General features: G+C 35.4%; 2 protein-coding genes across 5 annotated transcripts; both read right to left on the bottom strand.

The window, feature by feature from the left end:
- Nucleotides 1–77: 77 nt before the first annotated feature.
- Nucleotides 78–1,577, bottom strand: LOC149386607 (Galactose oxidase/kelch repeat superfamily protein). The gene has a single exon (XM_089625240.1). It carries the CDS (start codon nt 1,328–1,330, stop codon nt 269–271), a length of 1,062 nt encoding a protein of 353 aa, XP_089481366.1. The 5' UTR covers nt 1,331–1,577; the 3' UTR covers nt 78–268.
- A 13,696-nt stretch (nt 1,578–15,273) lies between these two features.
- On the bottom strand, nt 15,274–19,532 carry LOC149386608 (centromere protein C-like). Of its 4 annotated transcripts, none has more exons than XM_089626774.1 (14): nt 19,322–19,532; nt 18,832–19,040; nt 18,683–18,762; nt 18,472–18,586; nt 18,162–18,383; nt 17,999–18,087; nt 17,796–17,910; nt 17,546–17,709; nt 16,617–17,348; nt 16,453–16,514; nt 16,263–16,364; nt 16,028–16,142; nt 15,812–15,919; nt 15,274–15,695 (listed from the first exon to the last, which is right to left on the bottom strand). In XM_089626774.1, the coding sequence occupies exons 1-14, from the start codon at nt 19,478–19,480 to the stop codon at nt 15,568–15,570; spliced, it is 2,400 nt and encodes a 799-aa protein (XP_089482900.1). In that variant the 5' UTR covers nt 19,481–19,532; the 3' UTR covers nt 15,274–15,567. The 4 variants fall into 4 exon arrangements, with proteins under 4 accessions (XP_089482900.1, XP_089482899.1, XP_089482896.1 ...); XM_089626773.1 differs by having other exon boundaries at nt 16,599–17,348; XM_089626770.1 differs by having other exon boundaries at nt 16,453–17,348; nt 19,322–19,531.
- Nucleotides 19,533–19,771: the final 239 nt, after the last annotated feature.

Genomic DNA, 19,771 nt, shown 5'->3' on the forward strand with positions numbered 1-19,771 from the left:
AGTCATCTACAACAAATCCATTTTTACCATACCATTCAAGTCCCTTAATTTTCTTGACCATATGATAAACCATATCATTCAAATCCAAACCATTTTTACCACCCCTTTGATTGAGTAAAAAAAAAAAACTCGTTTCAATCCCAAGCACGCAAATTACAAAAAGCCGTAGCACGTTTCATGTATCACACACACGCACACACAAACATCACAAAGACTGGAAAGAGGCAAAAAGCAGAAGAGCACACACAAAAGCTTGTGAGAGAGCAAATCAAAGCTCCAAGCAACAGCCGGACTGGGCGTGGCCGGAGAACTCCTCCGGCACGGCGATCCTCTGCCACGACCGCCGCTCGAGGTCCAGCGAGAACGCCGAGTGGGGCCCGCCGAACCGCGGCGACCCCACCACGAGCAACCCGCCCCGCCACGCCACCGCGCACGCCGCCTCCGCCGGCAGCTCCGCCACCCTCCGCCACGTGTCGCCCTCCCGGACCGCCACCTGGCCGCCCCCGCAGCGGTACACCCTCCCGTCCCCGCCCACCACGCAGGTCCGCGGGCACAGGCCCTCCTCCCCGAGGAACCCCTCCTCCGCCGGGCCCCACCGCCACGTCACCGGGTCGAACTCCTCGGCGCCCCGCCCGAACCGCCCTTGCGCCTCCGTGGCGTACCCTCCGACCGCCACGAACTTCCCGTTCAAGAAGATCCCGCGGCACTCGTCCCTCTCCTCCGCCATCTCCGGGATCTCCGTCCAGTCGTCCGCCGCCACGTCGTAGGCTATCGCGGACCTCAGGGCGTTCTTCTGCTCGTCGTGCCCGCCCGCCACGTACACGAACCTCCGGCCCTCGTCCGCCGCGCAGGCGAAGAACGACCTCGCCTCCCCGGGCATGTCCTTCCCGCGCCGCCACGTGGCGCTCACGAAGTCGTAGAGGTACACCGTGTTCGACGCCGTCCACGTCGTCGGGTCCCACCCTCCGATCACCATCAGCTCCGATCCGACCCTCGCGATCTGCGAGAACATCGGCAGCCGGTCGCCGATTCCCGGCGCGATCTCCGACCACTCGCCGGTGGACGGCTCGAAGGCGGTGAGTCTGTAGGTCGGCGTGGCGGGGCACTTTCCGGCGTCGGAGTCTTTGTTTCCCGGCTGGACTCGGGCCTGGGCGAACACGATTAGGGTTTGGGTGGATCCGACGGTTCTTCGCCGGCGAGAGAACTCCGGGAGGCGAATCTCCGCCCTCCAGTCTCTGCATGTGGACGCGATCCGAGGGAAGTCTCTGTGTGAGACTCGGACCAGACACTCTCGAGCCACATCGTCTGGTAGTCCCGGAATGAGCTCCATGATTGATTGGATTGAATTGAAGTTGAAGTTGAACACGCACAAATTCACTTTAGGAAGCTTTTTTTTTTTTTTGGAAAAAGAAAATTGTAAAGGAAAGAAATGGATTGAGGAATTAGGGATTTGAGGTTGATATATATAGAAAAGCGAAATAAGTTTTGTGTGTGTGTGTGTGTGTGTCTTCGTGATTGTTGTGTAATAATGATGATAATAATTGTGATAAAGCCTATACCTTCTAGAAGCTTTATAAACTGTTGTTCTGTTATGGCCTCTGATTTTTTTATTATTATATATTTTTTAAATTGTTTGCTTGTTTTGAGTTTCAAATCTAAGCAAGTTGGATTGGTGCAATGGATAACGATTAGGGTATGTGAAAGTACTCATCATAATTATGTTTTTAACCCTGGCCCAGAGCCAATGGTATAAAAAAGACAAAAGAAGGGCATACAATTTTGTATGGTGGTAAAAAAATTAAAAGAGAAACATCATGGCTTTGGCTTTTTATAATTTATATGTGACACACCGCCACGTGAACAGAAAAAGTGACATTTTCATTTTTTTATGCTCAGAGGTGTCATTAGTGATGTACTGCACAAAAAAAAAAAAAATTGATGAACGGACCAGATATTACTATGCATCCCATCATCATCCACAGATTTGTTGTCTGTCTGTTGCGTGGATTTTTTTTAATCCCTTCTTCTAGAAGCTCTTGTCTCTTTACCTTCATTACTGTTTCGTTACTCTATGGGCCTTGGCTTTTTACTCTGCGTCCTAATCTTCTAGAAGGTTTACTATTTATTGAAAGTCGTTTTTTTTAAACCGGAGCTATCATTTTAGTCCACCACGATATTCCTCTTCCTTTTAGTGCCTTGTTTTGTTTGTGGTCCTTTTCAGCTTTAAATTAACTTTGATTTTGATTATCCGGTCACGGTATTATTTTGAATCAATCAAATATATATATATATATATATATATATATATATATATATATTTTTTTTTTTCGTTTATGTTTGATTTTCGAACGATACCATGAGTCCATGACATTAAATACCACAGACTTTCTGCTTTATGATGATCTTTACTCGTGTTTAATGACCCTTTTTAAATTTTTTTTTTAAAATCCCACACTTTACAATACAAATATTTAAATATTGTATGGTATATCGTATACCATAGAATAGGCCAAAGAAAATAACGAGGAAGGGGAAAATAAATAATAAATTAGGCCAAAGTTACGGTCAAATAGTGTTTTAATCATTATTTATTAAAGACAAGGCTGTTTCTGTAATTCTCTAAACACCGACTTTTTTTTTTCTTTTTCCCCAGTTGGATATCATCCTATTTTCAATCCGTATAACATTATCAATTTTCTGGGAAAAGTATCAAGAGAGCATGATAAACGAATTTATTTATTTTAACAAATATGCAACCAAATATGTCATATAGTGGGAAAAGGCCTTGATCGTGAGAATTCTTTCTTTGTGCAATCCCTTTTTCTATCTTTAATTAGGACCAATGCAACTTGTAAATTTTGGATTTTTTTTCTTTTTCTTTTTTTTTTCTTTTATAACTTTTAGCCCACCGATCTACATATAGGAGACGTCAATTTGTATTGACTTGTAACTCAAATCTGTTTAAGGTGGGACATTATTTATACTTTTTGACATTGAAGCATAAAAAAAAGCTTCCACTTGGGTTACACTTGTAGTTATCTTTATCAAATTGGGCACTCCGGCTTTTCTTTTCTTTTTGTCTATTTTATTTATCCACCAAAAAAATGATCACGGAGAGAATTTATTGGAATATATGTTGTGTATAATAGATTTCATCAACTTGGCCTATTGGATACGTACGTTGAGTAGGGAATAATATGTTATAATCAATAGTTAGTCATTTATATTCTATATCTAGCTGGTTTAAGCTTGAGAGCTTATCTAGATTAACCAATTTTCTCTCCTTGTCGTTTGGCTCAAGAAACTAATTATGGGAGCTCAAAAAATATACGAGTAAAGTAAACTACAGCTTGCTATTGAAAACAATATATTATACTACCAAATACCAATCAATCAAAATAATTGTTGACTTTTGTAACAAAAATAATGCACTTCCGATTCCTAGACACACCACTGAGGTTGTTCTAATTAGAATAAGAAGATTAGTAGTACCGTTGCAAGTTGCAAGTTGCAACTTTAGTTTCAATATCCTAAAACTATAACCATCTTAGTTTCGTAAAGCATATACTAAGATGATGAGCAATAATAGTATGCCACGTAAGAAAGCTGACATTCTTTAACTAATATAAAAGAATAACATGTATTTCGTAATGCAACATCTTGCAAAAGGGTATCTGAGTTTTCCATTTTTTTTTTGTTTTGTAATTGTGTCCTTCTGAATTGTCAATAAAAATTCGAATATAATATCAAAGTAGGTTGAGTCTAATCCGTATTGAGTATATGGACAAGAAAAGTGGCGAAACACATGTTGACATTCTTCGCTACACGTAACCGACGCTCGAAAGCACATGGGTTCACAACTTAAATGTTTAGATTGAAAATTGAGCCGAAAATAATGTTTAGATTAAAAAACTCGACCAAAAAAATAGCGATGCATGTTGGAGACGTTTTTTTTATACTTTAATTTTCATGTCGTGAAAGGGACTAAATATATCCTTCCTAAAGTCGAGTTCTAAGGATAAACACCGACATTGCATATTTGTGTGCGCCGATATAAGTGGGAGTGGCTCAAAACTACTCAATTTGTCTCTTCTTTATTTTTCATATTAACATTTGATGATATATTGATAATTGAGATCAACGTTATCATGATAATGGATTCCTCTGGTTTGGAGGTTAAGCGGTTCTCAATTTTTTTTTTTTTTTTTTTTTTTTTTTTGGTTATTTGGCGTGGCTGATTTTTTTAAGACTAAAAAATATTTTAAATTTTGGTTAATCAATTTAATTAAATAATAAAATTAATTAAATATATACATATTATAATTTTTTTTATTTTTAGAATCGATCATTTTACAGTATCAGATTTATTTATTTTTTTATTTTTTTTAATTAGAAAGAATGTTTTTTTTAGTATTGTTCATTTTACATTACTAGATTTATTTATTTATTTTTTATTTTTTTAATCAGAAAGAAAAAAAGTGTCTCCATAAAATTTTAGATTTATTTTTTAAAATTTAAAGATTTTTGAACATGTCTTCGGATATTTTTTCTTTTAGATTAAAATATATATTTTATTCCGTTGTAACGCGCGGGACATATTGCTTATATATACATTAATTTTTTATTAATTGATATTTTTAAATTAATAGATGTTTTCAGTGATTTTAAGCGAAGATTAATGTAAGAATTGGTTAAATAGATTTAATCATTCAAGAGTCGTGACTTATGACTCATGGCTCATGACTAAGCTCTTTTGAAACACTTTTTTCCATGGGTCCAGTGTTCTAGCACATACGACTTTTTATGTCCTTTTGTAATTTGTATACTTTGACAAAAATTGATTCATAATATACCTCTTTCGAATTACCAATTCTTCATATTAAACAATAAAAACTTATAGTTTTCTCCTTTCTTAATTAAAGGCATGCTTGTTTAAACAGTTGAAACTGAGTTTTTTTATTTTTAATCAAAAGTTGAAATTGAGGTTGATGGTTCAGATTAACACTTAAATTGAACATTGGAACCTGTTCACTTCACTTCACGTTATATTGTTTTAACTTTAGCGGTTCCAATCAGTTTATAATATATAAACTATAATATTTGTGCTAATAATATATATATATATATATATATATATATATATTGTAAAAAAAATAAGTTAAATATATATATATATATATATATATATATATTGTAAAAAAAATAAGTTAATTTAAGGATTTTTTTTAACTAGTTAAAGATTTTACTACAATTAGAAAACTAACCAAAAGTTAATAAATTTGAAAGCATCCGGTGTATTTACTACATGGTATCTAAATATTATACAGCAAAAGTAGTTGATAATGATGTAGTTTATCCCGGGGAAAAAAAGTAGTTGATTATTATTCGTATATCAATTAGAATAAATATGAAGTTCATATCTTATTGTTATTAATTTACTTTTATAGATGAATTATATATTAAATTTTAACATAATTGATATATGATTTATCATAAACGGGTCAAGCCCATTCATTCTATAAATTAGTTAATCCTAAAATTTAGGTTAAGTCAGTTAATTTGATCCTTATAAATAGTTCAATCAATTAATTTGAAATATTCATTAAATTAGTTTATAATGATGAAGTTAATCCTTTGATGTTCGTGCGTTAGTCCTCTTGCAGTAAAGTAATAATACGATCTACCAACTTTCTTTTTGCCATCAATACGATTTAGGCTTCAATAGACAACATATGTGATTAGTTGAAAAAATTAAATTACAATAGTCAATTTAAATCGCTAAAAATAACGGATTTACCAAACCAGATGTAAGTCTTGATATATATATATATATATATATATATATATATATATATATATATATATTTACATATGAAACAAGATGTAAGTCTCCTTAAATTAGGGCATTCAATGAAATAAAGTAGATATTACCATGTAAACGCACAAATTCAGGAGATGTATGCTTCGACATGTCATCATGATTCATGGTATTGACATTGAGCAATAGTGATGAATTTAGATTGGACCTTGGTCTTATTCGTACATAGCAAGAGCATGCCCTGAAATTAATTTATGTGCTTTTATTATAATATTTTACTATTTTATCTCAAATTCTTAAAGGGTGAAAAGAAGGCTTTGCGTGGCTGTAAAGTATTTTTGGAGGACAAAGTATTTGCACTACACAGGACCAGCCTTATCTTTGGACCTTTCTATTTTAGATGAAATTTCTTAATAGAAAAAGAAAATTGACGATTTAATTGAGTTTGTCAAAATGACATTTAAAAAACAGTAATCTATTATCAAAGATTGTGATCTGCATGTCATTATCTACGTATCGAAGCGGGCCTACTTAAATTGTTTTAAGAGGGAGATTTGATGAGCTATAATTCCATCCTTTCATTCAGCAAATTATTTTTTATCTATTCATTTAGGAATATAATATATATTGTATCTATTCATTCAGCAATATTTTAACTTGACCTCAACCAATTAGAAACTTATATAAATACACCCGTTGCTAGAATTTTGAATATTATCTCTTTACCTTGTGTAACACAACAAAGATAACGTCACTCTGTGGCTGAAAATTGAAGAACATACACTTGGTCCGATTTTTTTTTTTTTTTTTTTTTTTTGGCGATAAATTTTAGAATTCAAAATATCTCTGTAATAAAATATTAAGTTCTTGTCCGAATCCAATTTCGTTCATTATCTCATTTAAACGTGTAAACATTTATTGGAAAACCAACCAATGAATCGGAGATCAATGCATTTCTACGTGAGATGGACTCGCTTTTACTATAATTATAAAAATTCAATTCCTAGTTACCTCTTATATAAGTAAGGATTATGGTTATTCAAGATATGGGCGTCTATATTTCCGAAAACGGATAACTCATCAATTGCAATTAGCCTTAACTGATTGATCAATAAACAAGTTAAAATATTATGAAAATAGGAAAGTTGAGGTGAGCTCATTTATTATTGTCACTCCTATTTGAAGCATATTAGTAAGTTATTACCTTCTCATTTTAACCTAATCTCAGATGTCCAAGAAATGTTAGTTGCGACATGGATTAAAGACAAATAATTTACCTTAATAAACTAAATATATAATTTATTCATAATTACAGTCATTTTCAATCTGATCGTAAGCTCATAGCGCATGGATAGAACCCTGGCTCAGTTTATTTATATCATGATGACGATGGATCTCATTAACCTATATAAAATTACCAATTGAGCCACTAAATAATGTAACGGCTTATCTTACCTTGGACATTTATCCCTACTTTCATCAGAAGACCAAACCTGAATAACAAATAAAAAGATGACTACACAAAAGTTGCTATGACTTTTTTTTTTCTTCCCTAATACGTGTTATTCGGCTCGGACAATGACGTAGTTACAACTTACAACATGTCACATATGATATAATATAATTATAGGTAGTAATAATGCTTTGGTTTTTGTATTTTTAAGGAATTTTTTTTCAAATAACTCAAAAAAATTGTAGACGTGATTTTTTGTTTTTGACTTTAATACCCAAGTATAAAACGTTTTAAAATATACTTCTTAAAATTCAAACAATTTTACGGGATTCGGAAAAGTGTAAAACTCGAGTGATTGTCGTGAGACATCTTGTGTTTGATGGTTAGTGGAAGAACCGAACTGAGAGTAAGACTTGACGTAGACAATTTTATCGAACCATGATTAAACGTTGTGTGTTATTATCTTTATGCCTTTTCATTCCGTTAAGATGAGAGTGAGCTTAGAACTCACAAAAAATTGTTTTTGGTTTCAATTCTAATTAAGGCTTGAAGTACAGCAATAAGATTAATAAATCTCTTAAGACTAATTTCATCAAGTGGGTTTCAATTGAGGCACGAAAAATTGTTGTGTTTGTTGGAAGAATTGTAAATAAAGTTCATTATTTACAAGTAAATGGATGATTTGTGGCTAATATTTGAGTGGGGTCCACTCATCGGAATTTGTTAATTCTTGCGTATTCTTATTCCTCGTTGCGTCGGGTATAAGATTGATTATTTATTTGCCAAAATCATTACTATAATGAATGAGAAATTGATGCTCAAAGTATGTTTAAAGAACACATTAGTCATGTGTAAATGATGTGAATTGCAAGAGTCCCACATGGGTTGGGTAAGTGTGTTGTTGTGGTGTTTATATACCATCCTTTCTCTTTAGTGGTCAAGCAAGTGCAAGAGAGGAGAGTGTGTGTGGGTTATTTTTTAACCCCTTACGCGCGCACACACACACGCGCGTTGCCGCCGGGCCGGGCCCGGGTTTCGGGAATGTCTCGGACTTGGGCTCCTTGGGCTTATCCTTAACTTTTTATTGCAAAGTTCACTTACGATTTCTTTTAATTCCATAAAATAACTTTTTGAGCGAGCTTCCAAGGCTGCTCACGTTCCATAACCTGCAGAGTTAGTGAGCATTCATGTATTAATTGGAGTTTATGGCTGAACGTTTTAGATGGTTCAAATTTCGAAACCTACTCTGCTTGCTCAGCTATAAAAGGCCTTCGAGTCTCTCATTCTGAACACACAGAACAACACTCCTCTCTCCCTCTCTTTGAAATTGTTTTTGTTTTGTACTCCGGTGATAGCTTCTGACGCTCGGGTTCTAGTTCGCCGAAGCCGAGTCTTGTGGTGCATTGCTCGTCTTGTAGTCGTTGTATCCTGGGAGGCTTTCGCTCACGAAATCCAGCATCCGTGGGAGGGCGATAAAAGCTTCAAGGAAACCGTCAAACGGGCCTCGACCTTTCCTTGCCATTTTTCCTGTTTTCCATTTCCGGTTTATTTTCTGTTTTATTTTTCCTTGCATGTGTCTTGTATTTCCTATCAATATTATTTGTAATATTGCTAACAGTGTTATTATCTATAATCTCTTAAGATTATAGATTTAACTATGCATATAATAAAAAAAAAATGTATTTTGAGAAGTATAAGCTAACTATATAGCTACATATGTATTATTAAATTATCATTTCTCCATTAAAATATATTAAAATTGATATAGAATAATTTTTTAGATATTAAGAACTAAATTTAACATAATTTACCTTCTAAGACAGAATAAAAAAAACTTGTTCCATCTACAATATTTATACCTTTTTTTTTTTTTTTTTTGTGTTTCATTTCATCCGACGGGAATACAGCAAAGAGGATGCTGCATCTATTGAATAAGACACCTTATTTGGAACGAAATTGGAAGGCATTCGATAAATAATTAAATAGGAAAATAAAAAGTAACGGAATCTACACGCTATTTTTTAGATATCAACCCATTGATTAATTAATAGTTTTATTGGTGGACATCGGACATTGGACATTGATAATTGAGACCATGTGCTAAGGCCTTTCTTTAGAAATAAAAAAAATCATAACGGTCTCCACTTGATATGACATTATTGCTTTTGTTTTGACCATCGAATAGAAGATAATTATCTTTATAGTTCATAACTTCATTTCTAATAAAGCCCTCATATTATTGAGTGGCTGCTTAAGAATACTTCACAACTTTTTGGATATATATATATATATAAAAAAAAAAAAAAAAAAAGCCTAATAAAGCAGCCAACTGAACATTTCTGTAAAATGGATAAGCAATGAATAAAGAAATACTATAAGAATATGAATCTAAGGCTTTGTGTTTTCTTGAATAATATTATTTGCATGTCATGTCATTTTAATACTCACCAAGACTTTATATTTCCCAGCCATTGCATGTGTAGCACAAACGAGCTGTCCCTAAACCCTTTAATAATGGGGGATTTTCTAAACTATGTGTTTGAGAGCACATTTCCATTTTTTATTTTATTTTTTATCTTCAACCCTTTGATTAGGTTTAGTCAACTAAACCTTCACCTAAGTCAAAGGAGGGAGGGAGAATGATTTTTTTTTTTCTATTTTAACCTTAAATTATAGGGCAGTGTAGCGAAATAGCCAAAATGAAACTATAAAATTTGTTTTTAGCCTATGTTTCACAACTTTTAGGAAAATAGCCAACAGACTTATGTGGCAATAATTAAGGTCTGATTTACCCTTATTTATTAACAAATTCGTCACTTTCTCTCTCTTATTTTTTTCTTACATTTTTTTTTTTACATAAAAACTTCAAAAAACCATATCTATTTCATATGAACTCGAAATTGAGTGATTCCAAATCCTACGGATTCGTGACGCCGAGATCTTTAAAAATAGATCCATTGTGTTTGATGAAAAATCATGTTTAATACCATAGATGTAGAAAAATCACGTTACTACTTAAATATGGAAATAACTGGAATTTTTTTAAATTATCAAAAAAATAAATGGAAACGTAACTATGATGCATTAAACATAATTTTTCATCAAACACAATGGGTCTATTTTTGAAGATCTCGACGCCACGAATTTGTAGGACCTGAAATCACTCAATTTCGAGTTCGTATGAGAAATATACGAATTTTTGAAGTTTTGATGCAAAAAAAAAATATTTGAAAAAAATAAGAGAGAGAAAATGACGAATTTTTTTAATAAATAAGGGCAAATCAGATCTTAATTATTGCCACATAAGCCATTTGGCTATATCCCTAAAAATTGTCAAACATAGGCTAGATCCAAAATCACATGTTTAAAGTGGCCTAGTTACTTACAAATCTCTAAATTATAATTTCACGACATTTCATTATTTTTCCAAACATACTTTAATACCACATACACACACCCACCAACTAAAAAGATTATTTTTCTCTCCACATACCTCACTTTCTTTTTTTCTTCCCTTATTCACACACCCGCCCAACCTCCTTCTTCTTCTCTCTCTTAGCTCGCCCGAAAAACCTCATCCTCTACTTTACATTGCCGGCGTCTTCCTCTCTTCCTCCATGTTACGTATTGGTTTGCAAAGAAAAAAACTCTCGAAGTCGGGTTTTCGTTCAGATCTACTCTGCACGACATTTCATTTCAGGTAAGTTTCGTTTCTATGTTTATGGGTTTGTTGAGTTCTAGGTTCTTGAATTAGGTTAGGAAAAAATCAAGTATGATTAAAACTAATGTTATTAAGCTTGAATTAAGAAAAACACAGAAGAAAAAGTGATTTTGAAATCTAGGTTTCGTTTGACGAAATAGTGACAAACATGTCACTAAAAGCTTAACAAACAGATATAGTGACAAAAATATCATTAATTCTTCAAACATAATATGGGTTTCATTTGAAGATTTAGTGACAAGTTTGTCACTAAACTGATCTGTATCGATTTAGTGTCAATAATTTAGAGACACCTTTGTCACTAACTAAGTCGATAAACCATGTTGTAGTGACCAGTATGTCACTAAACTGTGATTGTGGTTCTTAATTTGCAGTGATGAAATGAGATATTTTTACTTTCGTTAAGCATAGCGGTGTGTGGCTCAATGATGAGTATTACCAGGCTGGTGTTATATATGCACTCCTTATACCACCAACGATCAACTATGATGATTTTACGAAGTTATTTTTTTCGCGTTCAGAGGGAAAGTTGAATCCAAAAAATCATAGGTTGAAGGTTAGATACGAGATAAAATGAGAGGTAAAATCAGTAACAATTGACTCTGACATGACTTTGGCATGTTATTTGCATATTCGGAAACAGAAATCGGATACCATAAAATTGTCCCTAGTTTTGGAGATTTTCCCATTGATCGTAGACCCCGTTGTCGACTCTGCGCGTGTTGGTTCAATTCCAAACTTAGGTGTGCCATAACTGAACATGCAGAAGTCCCACATGTGAATCGAGTGAGCAAAAAATATGGATTCCACATCCGTTGAGGTCATGGATATTAATTTCTCAGCAACTGTTTTTAAAGGAGGAATGTATGCCAACAAAAAAAAACGTGGCATTTGAGCATGTTTGCGATCATCAATCATTTCACGCACAAGACAAGAAGTTCTACTAAAAAGTATATCCATGTGGTTTGTCGTAATCCTCCGTGTGTGTGGCCTGCTCGGACAGTTAGGATGAAGTCAACGGGCATATTTCAGATTAGGAGGTGATTTTGTCATTACTCAATTCCCAAATTAGTTATAAAAGTGTCACTAAAAAGGTGAATTAGTTACACACGCGTCACTAAAAATCAGTATGTTATTTGTAGGGTTCGATTATGTTCATACATGTTCGGCGAAGTACAGACAAGAAAAACATTATCACGCTACGTGAACTTTGATAGAGTCTTTTATGAAACACAAGTACAGAGATCCCGCATTGTCACCTTGTAGGCCGAGGGACATCATGGCTTACCTATTTTTGTAACTTCTTAATTTGTATTTCACTAGAATTTCAATAACCATGAACAAATCTTTTACCTAAAAAACTACTATGAATATGGGTTTGAGATCGACAAGTAACAAATTTGTAACGAAAAACCTAATCACTCTGGGGTTTCTTTGGCGAGACTACATCAGTCCATCATATACGCCATAGCATCACCATCAGAGCTTGATTCTTCACTCTGGGATTTAGGACGTTTTACAAGTGGTGGCCTCGAGGCTAGACCTTTGCGCTTGGACTCAGCCTTTGTTTGAACCTTCCCAGTCGCATGTGGTGGCTTGTTCGGCAAAGATCTTGTAACCCGACGTGCTTAAGATTCTTCCAATTGCAATTTCTTTGAGTTTTTAAGGTTTGCATGTTTTGGGTGAGAGCGAGTCTTCGACATTTCAGAGAAATAGAGACACATACAATGTAAATAAAGATCTCGGTCGGCGAGATTTAGGGAGTGGTGGTCAAGTTCGGAAATGGGTTAGAAAATGTGTTTTCCATAAACAAAAATGGAAATTGTTGGGCGTCTGGTATTTTCTGAGAAATTGGAAAAAGGAAATGACTTTTTGTTTGGGTTGTTCGACAGCATTTTTTGGTCGTTCTGTGGTGGTTTCGTGGTAGAAGGAATGCTAAAATTTGTCTGCGGGAATGTGGGGAAGAAGAGAAGAGAGAGAAATGGAGAAATGGTGAAGAGAAAAATAAAGTGGAGAAGTGAAGGAAGTGACGATTGAAAGGGGAGCGAAGGAGTGAGAACCAATTTCAATGAGGAAAATGAAAAATAAAGAAGAAAAAAAAGGAAGTTAGGGGCATTTAGGTGGTAGTACAAAGATCAGGGAATGAGAGGTAGTCTTAATTTGCTAATCTTTTGAAAATAGTAGAAAAATAAAAAATGTTGCTCAAAACACTTCTAGTTTTGGCGATATCCCTTAATAATACCATTTTCCATTGATGACTTGTCGATTGATGCCATTAACACGGTTTTTTTTTTCTTCAGAAAACAACATAACGTTTTTCCTATAGTCAACTAGTACGTCAAACCCAGTTTTTATTCAAAGCAAGTACTTTATTTCAAAAATTAACTTGATAGTATAATTGTATCTAATTTTGATAAATTTGGCACATGATTGAATGCCGAGAGAGAGAGACAAAAAACGTGAGAAAATGTTGGGTTGGTTCAAAATCATAGTACGTTTGTTGTTAACTCAAAGATGTTTAATGATCAATAATTACATCGACCATATTCGATCAATTCTCCAAAAGAGATCAACTGCAAACACCCTTTTAATGAACATATTCAAACATACTATTTTTTGTTGTTCTATGCTCAAGAGTGATAAATAAGTTAAATGTCTGTTACTTAAAATTTATAGTAGCGATTGAACTGTTTAGCAATTAGTGACCGGTTTTCATCGCCCATAAAAGGTCCAAATTAGGTAACTAAAGGGAAAGATAGTATTTGCTGCATGACAAAACATCTAATTTAATGTCCTCATTGTTATTTAAATTAGGTCTTGTTTAGTAGGAGGAAAAAAAGGATAGATGGATTAACATAGAGGAATTGAGCTGCGGAAATTAAACCTTTTTTTTACTATATTAAAAAATCTAAATAATATAAGTTGGGTTGAACACTATTGCTCTGCTAATAATATGTTAGGTATTATTACTAGAAGGAATAAAAGTTAGCGTTGGTTTGAAAAGTTGTTTTCGACGTGAAATTTTCAATTGAGGGTCATAAAAGCTAGGTAGAGACGAGGGGGTAAAAGTGTAAAACGAAGGGATTAAGAGAGATTTGACTTTTCATGCGGCCACCAAAATATATCTCTTCCAATTTGGATGAATGGGGAAAGGTGGAAACTAAAAAGTTGAGTAAATTACAAATATATCATTTATAAATAAAATTCTTAGGTAAACATAATTGTAATATAATAATTTCAATACAATAAATAATTCCTCTCTATTTTTAGTTTACCAAACAACAACAATGAATTATAATTTATCTTCACAATATATCAATCAACTTTTTAAAAATTTATAATCCATTATTTTAGTTTCTTTGTCTTCCATCGTAATTAATTCATCCACCCATTTTTCTTTTCTTCTTAAGTAAGGCAGAACATTTATCCTCTCACCCTTTTTATGCATATCTCGTCACTATCGGAAGTACCTTGTATTAATGTTTAAAATACCACGCACAACATGCGGTTTCCGTGCAAAATAAGTGACGTTTCGAAAAATTGCGAAAATCGTGCCAAACCCCGCATAAAATTGTAATCTTTCAATAATTTATTTTTTATATTATATTATATATATATATATATATATATATATATATATATATATATATATATATATATATATATATATATATATATATACATTCTTGCCGAATATCTTTGCGGTACGCAATTTACCTATAAAATTGAAGTTACGGGTGCAATAACCATAAAAGATGTCTCGATTTGTACCTTGTATATCGTGAAATTCTAACTCTCAGCGTCAATGACCAATTTCTCAGGCTAATGAAGATTCGGTGTTATTGTGAAAACAAGAAAAAATTATTAGGAAACTGTCAGTTTGGGTCTCTCTCTGGAAGAAGTCAATCTTGTTAGTCATCAATAAATACAGCAATTTAAAGAAATTTGTGGCGTAATTAAAGACTAGTAACGATGGAGTACTCAAATTTTCAGCTGACTTGAAGTCAAACGTCAGTCCAAAAAAAAAAAAAAAAAACCTGTACATTGAATTTTTATGCCGACTCAGCCAATTATTTTTCTTTTTCTAATTTCTTCGGAAATAAAGCTGTCAAGGAGATTTTAGTGCTGTGTTGTCCACGTCAAAGGAAGATCAGGATTAAGATCACCATTGACAATACGTGAAACTCGTTCAACAAAGACTCAACTTACACGGCATGTCCAACGCATTCGTATTAATGGCTATCACCAAACTGTCTCTGTCGTTTAACAGTCACAAACCACTGAAAAGCTCATTTCAAACAAACGACAATTTGTTGAAAAGATTCTTACATGCAGTGATATGTGTTTGGGAGATAATGCCTCTCATTGGCCCAGAAGTTTCATATCGTACTAAAAAGACAAACAAGCTATAACAGTCACATATTAACCATCACATTTTCCAACTAGTAATACAATACATAGTAAAGACACAAATTCTCCAGAAAAAAGGGAAGAAAAAAAAAAAAGAAAAAAAGTTTTGGGAGTAGAAATTTCACTAACACATACAAGATTACAGATGGGACAATGATCTCATTCTCAATGCAGAGCAGCAACATCGACAAGTTCTTTGTACTCGTCTCCGACATAGGACTTGACCTGCAGAACGGGATTGTCGCTGCTCTCTCCCGGGGGAATGTACTTCAAACCGATCACCGTTGGAAGACCTGCGATTATTACGAAAAACATTTAGCGATGGTTTTGTAATGCTGACCAAATTGCAGGGCCGGATCGTACGATTAATTAAAATACTAATTATGGAATTTGATATATATATACTCACTGTTGTGTATACGTCCGAAGAGCAATCTCTCTCCTTTCCAATGCTCCAAAGGTCTGACTCTGATCCTGGTGCTTCGCCTCACCCCATCATCCCACGTTGTTCCGATCCCTAAAAAAAGAAAAAAAGTTAATATTTCCAATTTTTTTTAGCGCGAAACACGGAATGAGAATAGTAATAGCAGTTTAAAGCTAGAGATAATTAAAAAAAAAAAGTGACCTGGAACTGCAAGGCTTTGCCTCCTCTGCGTCTTCCGTTTCTTTGCGGCTTTCCGTGACGGTGGTTTTTCTTTGCCTTTCTTATCCAATGATGTGTTGGATTGTTCTTGATTTACCTATTTCCCGTAAGAATAAATAAATTTAGTCGGCACAATACTGGTATATGGCACGCATATATTTGCCTCTTGAACAGAAAGTAAACAAAAAATTGATGATAAAAAGATGAAACTTTTTACCTCAATGTGCTCTTCAAGATCTCTGTTTAAAGCTACGTCCTTTGTGATAAGAGAAGGCTGAGCTGTAACATCTGAATCGTGCAGTTCGTCTTCCACATGTATCTGATCAACAAGCTTACCCACTAAGCTGATGAAAAAACATTTGAACGAAACCCCATAACTAAAAATGAACAAGCAAAAAATAGCTTACCTCATTGTTGACAGCAGCTTCATTTATTTGAGCAACTAGCTTGTCCTTCGCAAACTCATTATCTGTAATGATGTCCGAGTCATCAGGCCCCAGAACATGAGACGCACTAGAGCCTACATCAAGAGATTCATTAAGTTTACTCGTACTGGTTCCGGGAATCTCACTGTTTTTATCTACTTCGGGCAGATGAGACTCGGTAACGGCCTTCTGTGTCGCGTCAGCGAATTCTTTGTTGAGTTGCTCAAAACTACGACATGTGACTGGTTCCGAATCAATGTCATCAGCTGGAACTGGATTGTTTGATGGGCTCGAACGCGCAAACTCATTATCTGTATTGGTGTCCAAGTCATCGGGCCCTGGAAGATGAGACGCACTAGAGCCCACATCAAGAGATTCATTTAGTATACTCGCACTGGTCCTGGGAATCTCAGTGTTTTTCCCTACTTCGGGCAGAGGAGACTCGGTAATGGTCTTCCGTGCTGCGTCAGTGAATTCCTTGTTGAGTTGCTCGAAACTACGACTTGTGATTGGTTCCGAATCAATGTCATCAGCTGAAAATGGATCGCTTGATGGGCTTGAACGTGAAATTCGTCGAGTCAAAGACGGAAATGAAGCAAATGGACTCTTTTGTGTGCTGGGAGAAGCTATATTAGAAATGGAACTTCCTGGTCCATCTTTTGGATACATATGTGTTATACTGCTGAATCGCAACTTTCCAGATGTTGCCGGACTCAAACCTATCTTTGGCGAGTCTGGGAAATCTGGAAGGTTTAATTTCTGTAGCTCAATCGGTTTGATCTTCAAGCGCTCTCGTAACACAGCAATTACTCGATCACCTTCAAGCTCTTCTCCGTTGTAAGAAAGCAGTTGATCCAAAATCTCATTGACTTTATCTGCTTCACCAGATATCGAACATATTCAGAATAAATTTAGCCCATAGTTAACACTAGTACTACCAAAGGTAACTTATAAGAGATGTGATGTGTTAGTGTGACAAGAGATAATGAAAACCAAACAAATATGTAGAAAGTGGCATATGACCCTCACAAAAAGCTAGGAAAAATAAAAGTGATCTTGTAAATGCTAAGCTTACTAGGCGATTGTGCTTCCTCTGAAGCAATACTGCAATAACTTGCTCTTCCTGAGCTGTGATACTCTTCATTGGGAATGCCTGAATTCGTACTTTCTTGAGTGGGTACAACAGTGCTACTGGTTTCAAGATCATGTGATTGATAAAGATGTTTGTATAAGGATCTCCTGTACTAGCAAATCAAAGAGGAAGGTAAGCGGAGAAGGGACAGAAACTACAGACACAGTAAAACACTGAAATGTATTTGATGGACCTTTTATTATGATCTAGAAGCCCTGGCCTACGCGGCCGATTAATAACCGACATAGTCTGCAATTCGGAATCTGACAAAACGCCACCCATCTGTCTCTGTATTTCTTTTTTGGCGTCTACAAAACAATCATAACTCAGTTTAGCAGCTCTGACAACAAAAGTGCGGTGCGGAGAGAATCAGGATCAAACAACGCCAAAACTCACTCTCTTTTCGTTCGCAGGCCTTGAAGAACTCCTCTGGGTCATTCAAGTTTTTGACATCCAACATCGGCTCAATATTTACAACATGTTGACTGTAAGTAAAGATGACCCACTTCAAATACTAAGAAAACAATCCCATATGCCAATAAGGTACCGCAGCTTATACCTTGAATCAGGCTTTATAGAAAACCGGGCCCGCTTATGTCCCAATCCTGGTCTTTGTTCTCGGACATTAACCTTGGCCTCAGTAGGGATGGCTTCATTGTCTTCTTCTTTTGCACTGTTAAACTCCTGATCGGAAATCCTTGAATCCATTAGCTCTTGAGAAGATACAACATTCTTATCGGTTGCAGAATCATCAGATCGATGAAGATGTTTGATCGCACTCCTGTACTAGCAAGACAGAGATGTGGGGGCGAGTTGAGAAAGGACGTAAATTATGAACACGATAAAATGCTGAAATATATGAAACGGACCTTTTATCATGATCCGGATTCCCTGTCTGACGTGGTTGATTGTTCAGAAATGTGTTCTGCAATATTGAATCCGACAAGACGCCACGCTTCTGCCTCTTCATTCCTTTTTTGACATCTACAAAACAATCATAACCCGTTTTAACAACTCTTTCGACAAACACGAGCAACTAAGAATCAGAGGATATAACGGTAGGCACAGAAAGCAGCTCACTCTCATGTTGTTCATAGGCCTCGAAGAACTGCTCTGGGTCATTGACATCCAGCGCTGCCTCAGTATTAACAACTTCCAGACTGTAGAGAGAGATAAAATGTTAATCATATAAAATTTCTGTTAAGCTGATTAATTACCGCAGATTATACTTGGAATCGGGATTCGTAGAGAACCGAGCCCGTTTAGAACCCAGTCTCTGTCTTTGTTCTCGCAGATTAACCTCCTTCGGAACAGGGATTGCTTCACTGCTTTTCTCCATCAATACCCGGTTCTTCAGAGTACTAAAGCTCAAATTACTGGACTTATCATTTACAATGTTCCTTGCCAATTCTCGTAGTTTGTCGGAACTGCGTGAGACCTGAGCGAGAGTTTTATTCCAAGACGAATTACAATCTATTCATATCTGAACAAATTAACATGATATTAATAGCACAATTCACAAACAAAAATCAACTAAACTAGTCAAAGAGATTCAAATTAGTTCAAAATGCTAAATTATTTTTCCCACGCCCATCAAATCGAACATACTCAAATTTCAACCATTCGATCGAAACCGAGGAGCATTTCATCATCCACACCAAAAAAAAAACATGTGAATTCCAGTGATAAGAAGAAACATTGGAAGCAAGGCCACATTACCGTAGACTTGAAAATGTTCTGGACGGAGCCGAGTCTGTAATCGAAGTCTTCCGGCTCGGAAGCGTCCTCGAAGATATCTATGGTCTTGAGGAAGAGAGAACGTGAAGAGCGTTCTCCGGGAGGGTCTACTTCTTTGGAGCCCTGATAACGAGTCACCATTTTCGCAATCCCAATCAAACCCTAGATGGAGAGAGTACGGAGACAGAAGGCGTGGGAATTCGAAAACTTACAATTGAGCGGGACTGACCGAGTAATTGGCTAAAATGACCTTTCTTTTATTTTCTTTTTAAAATCTAGTACTGCCAAAAAATAAAATAAAAAAAGAGTAAGTCGTTTCCAATTCGCTGCTAACCTTTCTTTCTATAAACGACATGTCGTTTTAATAACATGTCGTTTTCTCTTAAACGACATGTCGTTTTATCTATTAAACGATATGTCGTTTTCCTATAA

Source organism: Urtica dioica, chromosome 9 (assembly GCF_054948205.1).
Source record: "Urtica dioica subsp. dioica isolate 48M chromosome 9, U.dioica_male_clone48M_v1_H2, whole genome shotgun sequence".
Taxonomy (NCBI): Eukaryota; Viridiplantae; Streptophyta; class Magnoliopsida; order Rosales; family Urticaceae; genus Urtica; species Urtica dioica.

Coding starts and splice junctions, on each gene's coding strand:
- LOC149386607 (XM_089625240.1), bottom strand. CDS start 1,330: ATGGAGCTCATTCCGGGACTACCAGACGATGTGGCTCGAGAGTGTCTG.
- LOC149386608 (XM_089626770.1), bottom strand. CDS start 19,480: ATGGTGACTCGTTATCAGGGCTCCAAAGAAGTAGACCCTCCCGGAGAA. Junction 18,587..18,682: donor GGCCTATGAACAACATGAGA/GTGAGCTGCTTT, acceptor ATTGTTTTGTAG/ATGTCAAAAAAGGAATGAAG. Junction 17,710..17,795: donor CTTCTAGATCATAATAAAAG/GTCCATCAAATA, acceptor TTGCTAGTACAG/GAGATCCTTATACAAACATC.